The sequence below is a fragment of the Magnolia sinica genome, chromosome 10 (assembly GCF_029962835.1).
Source record: "Magnolia sinica isolate HGM2019 chromosome 10, MsV1, whole genome shotgun sequence".
NCBI classification, from domain to species: domain Eukaryota; kingdom Viridiplantae; phylum Streptophyta; class Magnoliopsida; order Magnoliales; family Magnoliaceae; genus Magnolia; species Magnolia sinica.
In genome coordinates, this window is record NC_080582.1 from 84,981,519 (window position 1) to 84,996,558 (window position 15,040).

Consider the following 15,040-nt stretch of genomic DNA (forward strand, 5'->3'; position numbering starts at 1 on the left):
GTAATTTCTGCTTTCATAGTGATATCTGTCGCTTTGTGCCATGGTTTTTTTCCCGCAAGGGTTTTTCCACATTAAAATTGTTGCGTTCTCTTTATGTTTGCTTGGTGTTATTGGATTGATATCCTAAATTCATCTCTGTGTGCTTCCGCGGTCCCCCAACAATGATCGGGAGAGCAAAAGGGAGCTGATTCAAGCACAGGAGAGTATTGATCAAGCAACCCAAAACGGTGCTACAAATGGGGCTCAATTCGACAAGTGTCATTGAGTGAGTTCATGTACACTCTTTCCTAATGTAAGATTCAATGTAGAGTTTGAATTACCAAACTTAACTAGGTTCTTGTGCAGGACCTTGGTTCTTTTGTAGGACCTAAATCAAAGTCCTTGTGTAGGGCACTGGACACGAGTGTGTACATGTTAGTTTTCGAGGGAGACTCCGGCAGGAGTAAACGTAGGTCCTTAGATTAGGACCGAGGTTGTTGGTTAGCCAATGGAAAATCAACTCAAGTTGCTTGAATGTCATATCATTTTTAGTCTATGTGATTGGACCCTCTATTGGCTTGGAAGCCTTGGAATTAATTTCCTTTCTTAGTTTAATTTGTATATTAGTTTAAGTACGCAATTGTGTTTAAAAGGTATAATTTTTATTTAGTCCTAATCACCCCCACCCCCCAGGACATAACATTCATTCCATAGCCCCACAAAGCCTCCACAGGCATAGCCGTGGATCCTACATCATGTGCAATTTCACAAGTACCTTGGTGGATCCTCTGGGCACTTATATTGGCAGGATTGACACCCAATGTCTAGACTACGAGACCCATCATGCCTAGAGTAGAAAAATTAGTGTATGCACGTGGATGTGGCTGGTTATATACATTAGGGTTGTCAAAGTCCACACAATTCAACAAGGGATCCACTTGATCTACCCGGGACATCAATAGTGGCTGATTTTATTGTTTGGACTGTCCGTCCATCAACTATTTTAAATGTTGGCCGACACATTAAAGGTTTTCAATTGATTAATCATAAGTTCTCAACTTTAGCTTTTAGTTTTTTTTTTCTTTGAAAGGTGACACTTTTATTCAGAAAAAGGCCAAGCCCTTAAAAAATTACTAGCAAAATTAAGAAAGAGGAAACAAAAAATTATCAGCTAATACATTGTGAAGCTATTGCCCATTCCATTACATTTGATTTTGCACTATTGAACACTTCCGGAATTCGCCCACTCCAATTCCTAAAGTAGCGACTATTTCTTTCCAAAACTTACCGACGCTACCTCCATGCCACACAAAAAAGAAAACTCTTAATTGAGCTCAACAATACCCATGCCACCCCAAATAGATGCAAAAAACTATTACAAATACCTATCACAAAGGGGCAATGGAGAAAGAGATGATCTACCGACTCGGCACTACGGATGCACATTACACAAAAACATGAGAGCCTTATTCTATCTTATTATCTTTTTATATGTAAGGTTTCCCCTATTTACAAATAACATCCTAAAAAACACAATTACACATAAGACCCTACTTTGCATATTTACATATAAACCCTAACATATTGTGAAAAATGTTCTAAAATCCAACAGCCTTGGAATCCATAGATATATGAAATCACGGATAAAACAACACTAACAAGAGGTACAAATTATAAGAGGGTCGCGGGATTATACACCAAACAAATGGTGTATGTACAACGCTAAAAAAAGAGGGAAAAGCAGTCCAGTCGGCCCCATTTTTGACCAAACCACATGTATACATGTTAAATCTGCCTGAAACAACTTCCGGTGTGTAGATCATCCAAAAACGGTCCAAACGATATAGGTTTTGCACATAAAAAAACCCTCGAGTAAGAAGTAATATGAAGAATGGATGATAGGTGGCCAGTTTTCAAAAAAAAACTTAGAAAATACAGGAAAAATATCAAACAATATCAAAAAATCAAGGAAAAATCACCATTAATCTCCTCTCATTTGGCTATACCAAGGTGTATGGGATTTGACCCAACCCAATCGTACGATTGACGTCAACGGCTGTACGACTGACGTCAACAGGGGTATGGGATGGGAAACCTTCTCCTCTTCAGCTCTTTAAGATCCTCTTAACCTTGATTGCAACTTGGCTTTGATACCATGAAGTTTTTGTAGAGAATGTAGAAAGATTGTAGAGAGAGAGAAGGGAAATTAAGGAGCTCTTAAACATGAGAGCCCTATTCTATCTTATTATCATTTTATATGTAGGGTTTCCCCTATTTACAAATAACTTCCTAATCTATACAAAATTACACATACGACCCTACTTTGCATATTTATAGATAAACCCCTATATAATGAGAAAAATGTTCCAACACTGTCAACGAATGGGCTCCTTCCACAATGCCATAACTTCATTTGGTGCTTCGCAAGAGCACTTTTTCCAAGAACCATCCTCCTCTACTCGTGCTTCCGCCATGGTTGACCACCCCCCCCGTTAAAAAAAAATGACAACTTCATAAGTGCTTTTCTAGAGGTCCATATGCCTGAGCTGTGCTCGATTCTCGAATTTTAGATCATTTGCTAAGATGCTTCAAGACTCTATCATCTTCCTCACCCTGCAATTATGTGACATCTAAACTCCAACCTCCTCCACAGATGCCCCAAGTTTGATTAATGCTACGGAACTCCACTGGAGGGAGTTCCACACCTTTTCAATCACCTTCTGATAGATCTTAACTTTTGGATCTCCTTCCACACCCATCTCTTCTTATGCAAATGGGAGGATTCACCTTTCTCACACTTTTCTAACGGATCTTTAAATCCATGGTTAGGTTTTCAGCAACCACCTCTTGTACAATCTCTCTCTCTCTCTCTCTCTCTCTCTCTCTCTCTCTCTCTCTATTCTTCCTCTCCTTCCCTATCTGCTTCACGTGTATTGCGCCCTGTAGTTGAGCCTTTTTTATATTCTTTTCTCCTTCTCCTATACTCTTCCCAGACTCTTGATTAACCATTTCAGGACCATATCTTGCCTTGTTGACCTGAATCTTTCTTCCTCCAAATTGGGCCCCATTCAAAACCTTCACTACTTATTCCAAAGCTTCCAGATTCTACATGCGAACAAAAGCGAAGCCTCGGATTTCCCAAACACTCCACAAGGAAGGAGTTCAAACCAGTCCTCTGGGAAGTTTGCTATGAAAGCTGTCGGCATCTCCTACAATGATCGACTCTTCAATTCCTTCTTCTTTATTTCCTTCCCCTTCCTCCGACTTACCAAAATCCATTTCCCCTCTTCCAACCTCCTATAGCATTGGTTTCCCTCGTCTGCCTTCTTCATCTTTGCTTGATTCCTCCTCTTTTCTTGTTTCTCGATCTTTAGCTTCTCTTCGGGACTGCTCTAGGTCAGCCCTTGGCGCCTACCAAAGGGTTGGCGACTTGGTTCTCTGCCTCTCCTCCTTCCAGGATAGATTAGGGAGAGACTTCCTACTTTGGAAGATTAGCAATGGCAAAATCAATGATTTCTACATACACAAGTATGGTTTAATTCGTGTATTTTTGGGTTTCTGGAAACATGGGATTTATCAAAATGGGGATCCTTTAGGTTCAATCGATTAATCTGGAATTTTCAAAACAAGTTTTTATTCCGTTGCGTTTCGAAAAATCCAACAAAACGGTTATGATTCTAATTAGGACATCGTGCACACGCACGCCCGCACACCACCACCCCTACGCACGTACGTATGCAGAAGGAGGACCCCACCATCGATATGGCTCAATGACAATGTCCAGGGAGGGCCTCCTAGCTAGAAGACAAGTTTTGGTTCAGAAAAGTGGGCCCGATAGTCAAGAAAAACCCATCATGGGATCTCGTGATTATGGCCCACTTGTCGGATTGATTTCATATTTTAAGTTTTACTTATTGTTATTATTTAGAATATTGTGAACGCTTTAGATTTCTCTGTTTGGTTTTTATTTTAGTTTACTTCATCGTCAAGTAATAGGTTGCGCATATGGTGCGAGTTTTGGGGTATAAGATTTTCCCTATAAATAGGCACCCCTTGTAGTTCTTTTAATTCATTGAAGTTAATAAAAAGTTCCTGCTTTATTTTTCTGCTCTCTTCGTGAGTTATGGAAGAATTCAAAAGTGGGTGCGAAGACTTCCCTTTTCGAAGGGCTAACTACCGTGGTGCGAAGCCACATCGATCTCAATTCACCCCCATCTTCCATCATCTTTTTTTCCATCTTTCCCCACCATCCGTACTTCGAATTTGTCCTTTTGTTGCATCAGATTTCTTCATTACAGCAGGTTTCCAGATTTCAGCCCGCAGGTGAGCTGAAACTTCGGCGGAGCACCACGCACAAACCATACATCGGATCGAGCTGAGATTTGGGGGTTTTAGAGTCCATCCCTGGCCGACCAGGGCCAAGGTGGCCTTTTTCTGAATAGTGGGCCCCACACACGTGCGGCCGGGATCACACGCACGTCCGTCTGGACCATTGTTGCTATCCACACGCGGGATCATTTTTTGGCTCAAGTTTTTATCCTCTGTTATCCTCTCATTGCCGTTTTTCATGAATCCTAACCCTAGATTACATGATCCCTAATTGATTTACCCATTTTTATCACCTTAGGGTTCCTTGAATTGAAATTAGGAAATCCCTTGGATTAGGGACTGATTTTTATGCATGAGTAGTTGATTTTATTTCCCTTTGACATCGTTTGGTTTATAATTTTTATTGGTCCAGTCCTAGCCTATGTCGGCTTGGACCCGCATAGATTCCCCTTTTTAATTGAATGTTTGAATTTTCATGTGGGACGTGGAATTTGTGTGATTGTTTCTGAATTGGTAGGATCTAAGCCTGAAATTTGGCATATCATATTTAATTTTCCATGTCCTGCATCAAATTTGGTATCAGAGCCTAGGGTTCTTGTACGGGAATTCACCACATATTTAGGGTTTAGTTTGTTTGAGTCCTTCATGCATTCAATCCATCATATATAGCTGAATTTTAGTAACAGTGTGTAGTCTCCTTCCTATAGAGTCTCATAGGGTCATTTAGTTTTTAGACGCATATAGTTGTCATAGCAGGTCCTTAGGTTAAGCAAGTCAGTGTATGCCCACACGTACGGGTCGCTGTTTCGGTTTACACCCCACACTAAACATGGAGCAACTACAAGAAACAGTGGCCAAGTTAGCCCAGCAAGTTGAGTCCTTGAATAAGCATTTGGAACAACACAGATAAATGCCTCGAAGAAATAGAGGCCTCCTTCAGGGCAAACCCCACCACTGGGGAGGATGCCCAATCTCAGGCAGTTGGTCAGGAGGTTAGACCAAGGAATGGAGGCGGCCAAGGAGCTGGTCATGGACGCGTACCTGTGCACCCACCTTGTGAGGGATATCATGATCAACATGACCTAGATGCACAACTCCTCAAGGGAGTTAGGGTAGATGCCCCTACTTTTGATGGCCACTTAGACCCTAAAGCTTTTTTAGATTGGTTGGCGGATATGGACCACTATTTTGAGTGGTATGATATGTCAGATGTTCGACGAGTCCAATTCGCCAAGATGAAGCTTGTGGATCAAGCAAAGAGGTTTTGGGCGACGGTTGAGTGAAAAAAAGAAAGAGCGAGGAAACTCCCAATAATCCATTGGGGAGAAATGAAAGAAACGCTGAAAGAGAAGTACCTCCCTTTCTCTTATCGCATGCGGTTGATTGAGGAGTGGCAGTCTCTTCGACAGGATTCCATGAGTGTTGCTGACTATATTGAGAAATTCGAAGAGTACTCGACCCGCCGTGAGGTTGATGAGGACCCCGTACTCACCCTTGCTCGTTTTAAAACGGGCCTCCGTCCTGAAATTAGGAGAGAATTGCTCGTCAAAGACATAGACACTATCGAACAGTTGTACCAAGTAGTGTTAGAAGTCGAGCAATACTTTAAAGCATCTGTGGGAAGGCGGTTTGACTTTCGCGAATCCGGTACTAAGTCCAAGCCCTCTGGGGCTAGACCTAACACGGGATTCCAAAACAAACATTCCCCTATGTTCAGCCCAGACCTAAGGATGATAAGGGTAAAGAGATTGTCGGGTCTAGTTCACGTGGAAGTGGGGCCACTAGGTGTTTTAGGTGTCAGGGGTTTGGTCACTTTGCTCACCAGTGCGGCATGAGAGAGGGCACCAAAGTACTCCTTATTGATGGGCAAGTAGAAGTAGTGCCCCCAGAGAGTGATAGTGAAGAGGAGGAATATGAGCCAGTCGGAACCCCTAGTGATGAGGAAGAGGGAGCACAAGAGTCTGTAACCGTCGCAATTGTGCGTTGCGCCCTGGCTCAAGCCAAGAACACTATGACTGGCGCCGCAACACGATCTTCTACACTTATGCAAAATGTAGGGAAAAGAGCTGTAAGATGATCGTGGATAGTGGTAGTTTGCCAACGTGGCATCGACTAGCACTGTGAGTCGTTTGGGCTTGAAGCTGGAAGCCCATCCTCAGTCCTATAGAGTCTCCTGGGTTGATGAAACATCTATTCCAGTCTCGCACCGCTGTCTTGTCCTGTTCAGTTCGGATCTTATAAAGACACAATTTGGTGTGATGTTGTTCCTATGGATGTGGGTCATGTCATTCTGGGTAGGCCGTGGCTCTATGACAGGGATGTTACCATATTTGGTCGTTCAAATGTGTGTACATTCTGGTTTGAGGGCAAGAAGGTCAAGCTAAATCCTCTACCACCCAAGAATACAACTGGAAAAGAGTTCACCACACAGAGTAGTGTGAGCGGCCCAAAAGAAATGGAGTCGAAGTCCAAGTCCAAACCGCTCCATATTTTGAATGCCAAAGACTTTGAGCGAGAGACGGAGGTGGACTCGATGATATACGCCCTTGTGGCTAGGGAGAGTGTACCAGAGACTAGCGTAGAGTTACCCACTGAGGCCATTCAGGTAGTACATGAGTTTTGTGATGTTTTTCCTGATGATTTACCGAATGAGCTTCTCCCTATGAGGGATATACAACATGCCATTGATTTAATCCCTAGGGCAACTCTACCAAACCTCCCACATTACAGAATGAACCCGAAGGAGCATGCTGATTTGAAGAGGCAGATTGATGAACTCCTAGAGAAGGGTTTCATTCGAGAGAGTATGAGTCTGTGTGCCGTGCCCGCCCTTCTTACACCTAAGAAGGATGGCACATAGAGGATGTGTGTTGATAGTAGGGCCATCAACAAAATCACAATCAAGTATCGATTTCCCATACCGCGTCTTGATGACATGCTAGATATGATGGCTAATGCTACTATCTTCTCAAAAATCGACCTCAAAAGTGGGTATCACCAAATCCGTATACGCCCTGGTGATGAGTGGAAGACGACCTTCAAGACGAAGGATGGACTATATGAGTGGCTAGTTATGCCTTTTGGGTTAACTAATGCCCTAAGCACTTTTATGCATGTGATGACCCAAGTGTTGAGACCCTTCATGGGAAAGTTCCTGGTCGTATACTTTGATGATATCTTGATTTATAGCATGACTAAGGAGCAACACCTCAACCATTTGAGGCAGGTTTGTGGGATCCTTAGGGCCGAGAAGTTGTACGCCAACCTAAAGAAGTGCGCGTTCTTGTCTAGTAGTGTGATCTTCTTAGGTTTTATTGTATCAGCTGAGGGCGTATCGGCGGGATCCCGAGAAGGTCAAGGCCATCGTTAATTGGCCTGAACTCCGCAATATTCATGAGGTGCGCAGCTTTCATGGCTTAGCCACTTTTTATAAGCGGTTCATTCGAGGCTTCAGTTCCATTATGGCTCCCATCACGGACTGCATGAAAAAGGGAGAGTTTCAATGGACAAAGGCCGCCTCGAAGGCCTTCAAGGAGATAAAGGTCAAGATGACCAAAACTCCAGTCACGCGACTTCCAGATTTTTCAAAAGCTTTTGAAGTCGCATGTGACGTGTCAGGAGTCGGCATAGGAGGAGTACTTAGCTAGGAAGGGCACCCTGTCGCCTTTTTTAGTGAGAAACTGAATGAGGCGAAGCAAAAATATTCCACCTATGACAAGGAATTATACGCGGTAGTGTAATCACTATGCCATTGGCGACATTACTTGTTACCGCAAGAATTCGTCTTGTTCTCAGATCACGAGGCCTTAAGATACTTGAACTCTCAAAAGAAATTAAGCCCCAGGCACGCTAAGTGAGTTCAGTTCCTTCAAGAGTACACTTTTGTGCTTAAGCACAAGGTCGGTGTAGAGAATAAGCCTGCCGACGCATTGAGTCGTCGAGTCGCATTACTCAACTCCATGAACGTTGAAGTTACGGGCCTTGAGCACATCAAAGAAGAGTATTCTGAGTGTCCAGATTTTGGGGTTGTGTATGTCTTTATTAGAGAGTCCGTCAGGAGTTAACAGTGAGTATTTGATTTTGGACGGATATTTGTTTAGGAGTGACCGCTTGTGCATACCACGCACATCCCTTCGCGATTTTCTTATCTGGGAGTTACATTCAGGGGGGGTTGCAGGTCATTTCGATCGTGACAAGACCATTGCCCTAGTGGAGGATAGATTTCATTGGCCAAGCCTCAAGCAGGACGTGGCCAAAATTATAGGGCAATGCCGTACTTGTCAACTGGCAAAGCAAAGGAAACAGAATACAGGATTATATACACTTTTGCCAGTCCCATTCATCCCTTGACAGGACATCAGTATGGACTTCATGCTTGGACTTCCCAAGATTATTCGAAAGCATGACTCCATATTCGTTGTCGTGGACCATTTCTCTAAAATGGCCCACTTCATTCCTTGTTCTAAGACCTTCGACGCCTCTCATGTTGCCAAACTGTTCTTTAGTGAGGTTGTCAAACTGCATGGGTTACCAAAAACCATAGTGTCTGACCGTGACGTGAGATTCATGAGTTACTTTTGGAAGACACTATGGCACATGATGAATACTAGGCTCCAATTTTCTTCTGCCTACCACCCTCAGACCGATGGCCAGACTGAGGTGGTTAATAGGAGCCTAGGGAGTTTACTTCGATGTTTAGTGGGGGAGCATACCAGGACATGGGATGCCGTACTACCCATAGCCGAGTTTGTATACAATAGTTCTGTCAATAGGTCCACAGGTCTAAGTCCTTTTGAAGTCGTTACTGGTTATAAGCCTAGGAAACCTATTGATCTTATCCCCATGTCATTGTCCCATAGGCCATCAGAGTCTGCAGAGTCTTTTGCGCATCACATACATTCATTGCATCAAGAAATCAGGCGAAAGATCACTACTAGTAATGAGCATTACAAATTTTCTACAGACCTACATAGACGTTTCAAAGAGTTCAATATTGGGGACTCTGTGATGGTCCGTATCAGGCCCGAGCGGTACCCTCCAGGGGCCGTTCGTAAGTTACACGCGCGTAGTGCTGGGCCCTTCAAAATTATAAAGCGAAACGGTCTCAATGCGTATGAGGTAGATCTTCCACCTTCCATGGGAATTAGTTCCACATTCAATGTGGAGGATCTAGTTGCTTTTCAGGGACCCACTGATACTTTGTCCGGCCCTTCGCCTACCCATCTTGATGTCCCAACCTTACCCTTTGATCCATGGCCTCTTCCCGACCTTTCATCCCAGCCTCTGCCTCCCATACCTAGCCTTCACACACCCAGAGAGGAAATAGAGGATATCCTGGACCATGAGATAATTTTCACATCGGATGGCGGGTTTCAGAAATACCTAGTTAAATGGAAGTCACGCCCAGCTTCGGATAACGCGTGGCTCACTGAGGAGGAGCTTCAGAGACTTAATCCCAACATCCTAGAGTGGTTCAGGAGTTTTATTTTGCCAGTGGCGAAATCTTCGCAGCCGGGGAGAGTTGATGAGGACATCGTGTACACGCACCCCCGCACACCACCACCCCTACGCACGTATGTACGTAGAAGGAGGACCCCACCATCGCTCTGGCTCGATGACGACGTCCAGGGAGGGCCTCCTAGCTAGAAGACAAGTTTTGGTTTAGAAAAGTGGGCCCAATAGTCAAGAAAAGCCCATCATGGGATCTCATGATTATGGCCCACTTGTCGGATTGATTTCATATTTTAGGTTTTGCTTATTGTTATTATTTAAAACATTATAAACGCTTTAGATTTCTCTGTTTGGTTTTTATTTTAGTTTACTTCATCGCCAAGTAATAGGTTGCACACATGGTGCGAGTTTTGGGGTATAGGATTTTCCCTATAAATAGGCACCCCTTGTAGTTCTTTTGATTCATTGAAGTTAATAAAAAATTCCTGCTTTATTTTTCTGCTCTCTTCGTGAGTTGTGGAAGAATTCAAAAGTGGATGCGAAGCCCTCCCTTTTCGAAGGGCTAACTACCGTGGTGCGAAGCCACATCGATCCCAATTCACCCCCATCTTCCATCTTTTTTTTCCATCTTCCCCCACCATCCGTACTTTGAATTTGTCCTTTTGTTGCTTCAAATTTCTTCATTACAACATGTTTCTAGATTTCGGCCCGCAGGCGAGCTGAAACTTCCGCGGAGCACCACGCACAAACCATACATCGGATCGAGCTGAGATTTGGGGGTTTTGGAGTCCATCCCTGGCCGACCAAGGCCAAGGTGGCCTTTTTCTGAATAGTGGGCCCCACACACGTGTGGCCAGGATCAGACGCACGTCCGTCTGGGCCATTGTTGTTGTCCACACGCGGGATCATCTTTTGGCTCAGGTTTTTATCCTCTTTTATCCTCTCATAGCCTTTTTTCATGAATCCTAACCCTAGATTACATGATCCCTAATTGATTTGCCCATTTTTATCACCTTAGGGTTCCTTGAATTGAAATTAGGGAATCCCTTGGATTAGGGACTGATTTTTATGCATGAGTAGTTGATTTTATTTCCCTTTGACATCGTTTGGTTTATAATTTTTATTGGTCCAGTCCTAGTCTGTGTCAGCTTGGACCCGCATAGATTCTCCTTTTTAATTGAATGCTTAGATTTTCATGTGGGATGTGGAATTTGTGTGATTGTTTCTGAATTGGTAGGATCTAAGCCTGAAATCTTGCATATCATATTTAATTTTCCATGTCCTGCATCAGATTCTCTGACGTGAGATAATTCCAAGGACCTCCCCATGGGGGGTGAGCCATATGAGATCGATGATTTGGATCATTAAAATGTTGATCTTTCATGTATGGAAGTCTTCTTGAATTCCTCAAAAAAAGTGCCAAAATCAACTAGCTGGTGTTAAAAGTGTTAGACTATAAAGTCTTCAATGTATGTGCATTGCTGTATATTTGAGTTTGAGTGTACAAATATATTCAATGGTCATGTGGTGCACCACATCCTTGGAGATGATGGTGTATCTTTTCTAATTTTATTTTATTTAATGAGGAGTTGTCTCATGTAGTTGATTCTCATTATAAATAAAGGATTCAAGAGGAGGACAAAATAATTCTCTCCTCTTTTCCCTATTTCTCCAACTAGGATAGCTCAAAATAGGATTATCAACATCCATAAAAGAGTTTGAGGGATGCATGAGACTAGATCTCCTAGATATGCATGAACTCAAGAAAATGGGAAAAATTAGATCTCTTTTCAAAATTTTGAGGTGCACCAATGATATGTAGGAAGTACCATATGCATGCTATCAAATACCCATATTCCATTTCAAAATAAGATAGGCATATCCTGTAAGGTTTGCTAGACATCTAGGAAATTTTACATACAAATGAGTCCATAAGATGATAAACCAGCACACACAAATTGCATTGCCATGTACATTTTTAAGTTATCCTGCACAACTAAACACGTGATACCAATAAGAGGTTTGAATGGCTACCTTAACGCCAGCACCTTGGCATAGTTGGACAGCTTCTTTGACACCTGGCCGGCAGGGATCCTACACCAATAAAGTAGCATGAATGCTAGATTTTATATCTTTGAAAAGCACAAAATATTAGAATATCACATGGAGCTTTAACGAGGACCCAAATGAATACAGCCTATAAACACCAACATAAAAATAATAAAAAGAAAAAGAAAAAGGAAAAAAATCAAAGCATTAGATATCACTTATGTGTTTATGGAAGTCGTTCACATGTTACTCCAAAAGAGGCCATGGCCATCAAATACCCCTACATAACAGTAGCAGTGGTGGCGATTACAACCATCTCTACCATCATGGAATACCTTGCTCATGATCTCCATTCACTACCTTAGGATGTGTAACCAGTTCACCAAGGAAGACTTATTGGGTTTTCCTAAACCCTAACCTTAAAACAAGGCTGGTCCATGTGGTGGTTTAAGACCCCAGTTATTGCTTGGATTTATGAACATGATACCGTTTAATGGCCCGCTTTAATCATGTTTGTGATGCAGAGTGTATTTATGAGCATGGTGAAAAGGAAGCTTAAAGCATGGATTTAATGCTCGAGAATCACCAAGACAAGGGACGGATCTCAGGGGACCAAGATCAACGGAATTACACGCCAGGGATCTGCGAAAATCGAAAAATTGAAGCTCAAAGTCCAGAATGCAAGATCACCGGGTTTCCATCATCTGCTCAGCTCAAAACTTTATACATGGCTTGAGGACCAAAAACTAACCGTACACATCAAGTTTCAGCTATTGGATCCCTTTGGAAGTGGCCCAACGGACAGATCAGCCCATAAATCAGTGATTTGGGGCCCGTTGGTATCTGAAAATGCTTCAATTTTGTTCTCAACGCCTTAAATGGAGTGACACAGAAAATGGACGGTACAGATTCCTTACGAACATCACAGTGGACCCCACATGAGGGTGTGCGTGCATTCAGTGCACGCACACGCGAGCCACACCGGACTGGAGAATCCGGTCAACAGGCGCTGACCCAACCGCTGCTGCGCAAACAGCGTCCGCCTCTACGGACGCTGATATCGTGCAATGGGCCCCACTCGCTCCCCAGAATGTTGATCTGGACCATACATTCATTCCATAGGATGGCCAAAACCAACTCCTAGGTGGCAGAACTGCAGAAGAAAGCATGGATCAGATTTTAACCGTCCAAACGCAGGACGGACAGTAGGGAGAAAATTCTATGGGCCACACTGAAATCAATCCAAAACTGACCATTCCTGACTGGATTTTCGCCAGGATTTCAGTGGACGGTGTGGATTTCATAACTGAATTTAATCATGGGCCTCGCCAGAAGCACAATGGAAGAAGTCTGTTTTCTCTCTGTTTGTGCAAGAACAGAGCTTGCGGACGAAATTTGTGGGCCACCATGGTCCATGCTCCAGATAATCGGGATCATCCATCAGGGGTAAAAGGGCCCTATAAACATGGCCTAGGTGAAAGAATTGCAGAAGACAATGAATATCGGTTTTCAACCGTTCAAAAGGAAGACGAACGGCGTAAGAAGAACTCCGTGGACCACACTGTAATCAGTCAAGAACCGTCCTTTCCCGACTAGCTTCTCGCCACGCTTCCAATGAACGGAGTAGATTTCTCCGTTAACTTCAATAATAGGCCCCACCAATCAATCAACGCAAACACAGTAAAGAATTACGCACAGATCATCGCCTGCGTAAGAAAACTTACGCATGAAGTTTTTTTCAGCCGACCCTCACAAGACGTGAGAGAGAGTTTTGAAGATCATCTTTTAGACCTGGGGGCAGCCGTGGAGGTGACGTGGAGCGGGCAGAGAAAGAGAGTATTTTCTTTTGATTTTTAGTTTTATTTTATTTAAGATATTTAGCCTTATCGTCATGTTAGGCTAAACCTCTTAGCTAGGGCTAAGAGGTGAAGCCTGTAGCGTGATGGGAGACTTTTTGCTATGCCTTCTGTTTAGACTAAATTGATGTTGATTTTGATTTAATTAAAGGAATGTTTTTTTAGTTTTTAATGGTCTGTTGTGACTAAAATTACAATGGGTCTGCGATGACTTTGAGCATATTCCTTCCCTTATTTTGATTAAGACGTTAGGAAGCTCTGTTGTTCGCCATCGTCTCCTGGGCATGGTTGGATGTCGGTACCCTTCCTAACCTTCATATCATGTCGTTTGGTTGGTAATTAGTTTAATTCTGTTGTTTACTTTGTTTCCTGGGCATGGTTTGGTGATGGAATCCATTCTAATTCATATACCTTTCATCTCTTAAAAACTATATCAAGGGAAGTTCAGTCTAATTTTCATGATTACATCCTTCCACTGGATGAAGATGGACTCTAAGTCCAGTAGAGTTTCTGATGCAGGCATAAGATCTCCCTGATCTCAACAAGTGGATCCTCTGAATCCCTAGTTTCTTATCTCTGATTCCTCTTAAGTTTTGCATTAATCTCTCACCATTGTTCATCAATTTATATTTGATTTAGATTTCATCTTAGACTAGTTCTATTTCTACCTAGTTTCAAATAACGTACAGGTATCGGTCCCTTGGGATTCGACCTCGGTCTCACCGAGTTTATTACTACATCACAACCCTATACTTGGGGAGTGAACATGGTTTCCTAACCTCTAAGTCAAAGGTTAGAGGAGTTGGTGTGATGAGGACATCGAGCCATCATAAAGGGTCTACCTGAGGAGGACCCCAACTACAGCCTCAACTTCACTTTGAATGGTCGACATCTAAATAAGACCCAACAGGCAACTTCGAGGCCATTTTGAGGACCCCACATGTATGGCACATGCATATGGAAGACCCCATATTGGGAAGATGCATGTGGGTTGCAATTAGAGGATTTTTTTCAACCATTAGATTGCGGTCGTTGGCCCATTTGACCGTCAGATCATCATCTACAGGCCATCGGACCATTGGTCCACCTAGATCTTGGACCACATGGGTCCATAATGTAACCATTTTAGTTTTATTTATATTTTGGACATTATTGATGGTTTAGATTAGGTTTTGATATTTTTGATTGCTTATTTGGATTATGCACATTTTTTAGGCTTAAAGGGTATTTATTGTGATTTCTTTTAATTGGAAGTATAAATAAGATGGAGGGACCCATGTTTTTGTTTAGAAAAGAAAAGGAGAAAAGAGAAATCTCTTTCTTCCTTCATGTGATTTGCAAGTGAAGTTCTACAACTCTCCAGGGATTGGAGAGGG

General features: G+C 42.8%; 1 protein-coding gene across 7 annotated transcripts in view; it reads right to left on the reverse strand.

Moving 5' to 3' along the window:
* Nucleotides 1-15,040, reverse strand: part of LOC131217255 (calcium-transporting ATPase 5, plasma membrane-type-like) — a 54,839-nt gene that overhangs the window by 10,522 nt on the left and 29,277 nt on the right. For all 7 annotated transcript variants that reach the window (XM_058212117.1, XM_058212119.1, XM_058212120.1 and 4 more), the window contains one exon: nt 11,794-11,853. In XM_058212117.1, coding sequence (XP_058068100.1) covers nt 11,794-11,853 — 60 coding nt within the window. The remainder of the gene's footprint in view (nt 1-11,793; nt 11,854-15,040) is intronic.